Genomic DNA, 3,065 nt, shown 5'->3' with positions numbered 1-3,065 from the left:
TTTTCGGCTGTTGCCACCCTTCCTTGCCCTGTTTTGCCCCCTTTGTCAACACCCTGCCCCACTCTGTCTTGTCCCGTTCAGTCCCTTTCTTGGAAGGGTCCCAACAGAAACCTTCTACCCCCTGATAAAATTCCTCTTGGAGGCCTTGCTTCACTATATTAGTTTCATGCTTGAGCAGAAGCTGCATATATGACTTGATTTTTCTTTCAGGTGCTCCTCCCAGGATCTTGGACAAGATGGCAAAATAGATTTACTGATGGCTTTTGAAACCCGATCGCTAGCGGGACCTGCTTCAGCAAGGACTTTCGAGACACTTCCAGCCTCACCATGTGTGTGTGAACACGCATATTCTTCTTGCCTGTCTCTTCCCTTGTTGACCCTGTCAGTTCTGCCTCCCCTTCTCTTCTCCATCAATTCCATATCCTTTCAACTTTTGGGTGACACTGGCATGGGTAGAGTAAATGAAACTTCATGGACTGAGTTTGTTCTTCTTGGGATACTGCACCACACAACAACACACATGGTTTTCTTTGCTGCGATTCTGCTTATCTTCTTTCTTGGCCTGTCTGGGAACTGTCTCTATCTTTTCCTGTTTCACAGAGGTACCTCTGATTTTCAGACCCCCATGTACTTCTTCCTCAGCCAATTGTCCTTCGTGGACATTTGTCAGCTCTTCACCATTGTCCCCAAGATGTCAATGGACTTCTTAATCAAAAAGAACACAATTTCATTGGCTGGGTGTGGAATCCAGGTTTTTTTCACATTGACCATGGGAGTAGCAGAATGTCTCCTGCTGACCGTCATGTCATATGACAGGTACGTGGCAATATGCAAGCCTTTGCAATATCCTGTTCTCATGAGCAGGAAGACTTGCCTAGTCATGTCAGCAGGGGTCTGGTTTGGTACTTCTTTTCATGCTTTGATACAAACCATTAGTGTACTTCAATTGTCCTACTGTGGTTCAAATGGCATTGACCAGTTCTTTTGCACAGTCCCAGCTCTGCTGAAGTTGTCATGTTCTGAGACCCACACCTATGAAAATGGATTATTCTTAGGTGGCATTGTTTTCCTTCTCTGCCCCTTCTCGGTCATCCTAGCCTCCTATATTTCCATCCTTGCCACAGTCCTAGGAATGCACTCGATGGAAGGAAAGCACAAGGCATTTGGTACATGCTTATCCCATCTCTGTGTTGTGGGGATCTTCTATGGAGCTGCCGGTTTTAAGTATTTAACACCCAAATCCTACAGAACACCACAACAGGATAAGATAGCCTCAGTGTTCTGTGACATTGTCACCCCTATGCTGAATCCCCTCATATATAGTCTGAGGAACCGAGATGTGTTATTAGTACTGAGGAAATGGATTGTTAAATGTCCACTGACTGCGTAATACAAAAATCATCAGCCTGATCAGAGGCACACCACAGGTTGTTCACTGGAGGCTACCGCTGTCCACCACTGAACCCTGATGTGGTCATCAGAGAATGCCACATGGAAGCCACAGAGGCATCAGGGCTTATAGAATTGTGCAAGTGTGTGATTGCTAAGTGACTGTCCGAGCCCTGTGTGGGCCTAGGCCAGAATTTGTTGTGGTTTTCTATATAGAGAACATACTGCTGTTTGATCTTAGTTGGTTTGCTCCTTTTTGTGTTTGCTGGTGTTCTTACTGGGTGATGTTCTTATAGTGTATGCTTTTATCACAGATTCTTTTTTTTTTTTTGCAAGCTCTCTTGCCGTTTCTAAATATTAAGCATTTTAAAAATAGTAAGTAAGTGACATCCGCAAGTCAAGAAATGCCCACCTACATGGTCCAGAGTTAACAGTTTCTTTGCCACATCTGTCTACTCACAACAAGGTTGTCTCGTCTTCCTTTCTCCATGTCGTGACACTCAGGGGTGTGGTGGACAACTATAGCCTCCAATGAATCACTTCATGAACTGCTGCTGATCCCAAGGTTCAAGCCATTGTGAAAAAGAGACCATTTCCCAGATTACCCCAGTGATCTTGCGAGTTGCATTCCATGTATCCAGTTTTGTTATTTTTGGAAGGTTTGTTAAGGAAAACATTCTCTAGCTGAATTCAGAATCATCTGCTGTCATGTGCTGTTCACATATGTGGTACAAATGCCTGTACATGGATATTTGTTCTGGTGCCCATGTCTGAACATGCATTCATTCTAAAAATGAATCTGGAGACTGGACCCCTCTAGTGTAGGGTAGAGATTGTGCATTCTGCTCCATGTGAGTCAAACAGAATGCACGAATAACTGTGCATGTGCACCATACGTATACAAAGGTCATGTATATCTTACATTTAAGAATAGAGCGGTGGTTCTCAAACATTTTAGCACTGGGACCCACTTTCTAAAACAGCTCTCGATCGGGTCCCACCTAGCTTTATGAGACTTTTAAAAAAGGTGATCTAGAAAGAATGTTTTTATTTATATACAAAGAATATTTTATTTATTTATTTATTTAAAAAAAACTACTATCCATTTATCATAATGAGACAGCCTAAATGAATAGCCCCAAGGCTTGAGGGGCTTAGTTAGGTAACCCAGTCTTCACCTGTCTGCACTACTTGTCATTGAGGGACATGGAAAAAAGCACACCCAAAAAAAGATGCTCAAACCTTTATCTCCTTTAATTTACACAAGATTTCAAAGTGCAGGACCACAGCTGTTTGCAACACAATTAGCAGCTATGTTGCAAACTCCAGGAGCTCAGCTCTTTGCAGGGCAGTAGCAGCCGTCTGATTTTTGAATAGCCTCAGGGCTTGAGTTTTTTTTAGTTATCTGATCTTTCCATCACCTGTGATTTTTTGGAGGCTCTGTGGGACCCCACCAGAAATTGGATCATGACCCACTTGGATTCGAACCCAAAGTTTGGGAAACACAGGAACAGAGGAATGATTGGTTTAAAGCCCAAGCCTGTCATAGGGCTGGCATAAGTCCAAGATGAGAAAAAGGGTGAGGCAGGTTCGGAAAGGGAGGATAGTATCTTGGCACACACATTGGGATACACACCCTCCCTTGACCTCTCCACACCCTTCCTTCAACCTCCCTG

At 43.7% G+C, this 3,065-nt stretch overlaps 1 protein-coding gene across 1 annotated transcript; it reads left to right on the top strand.

Moving 5' to 3' along the window:
* Window positions 1–448: 448 nt before the first annotated feature.
* On the top strand, window positions 449–1,390 carry LOC136639016 (olfactory receptor 2V1-like). The gene has a single exon (XM_066613044.1). It carries the CDS (start codon window positions 449–451, stop codon window positions 1,388–1,390), a length of 942 nt encoding a protein of 313 aa, XP_066469141.1.
* Window positions 1,391–3,065: the final 1,675 nt, after the last annotated feature.

The sequence above is a fragment of the Tiliqua scincoides genome, chromosome 2 (assembly GCF_035046505.1).
Source record: "Tiliqua scincoides isolate rTilSci1 chromosome 2, rTilSci1.hap2, whole genome shotgun sequence".
NCBI classification, from domain to species: domain Eukaryota; kingdom Metazoa; phylum Chordata; class Lepidosauria; order Squamata; family Scincidae; genus Tiliqua; species Tiliqua scincoides.
Note: the sequence above shows the minus strand (reverse complement) of the source record. Positions and strands in the feature narration are given on the sequence as shown.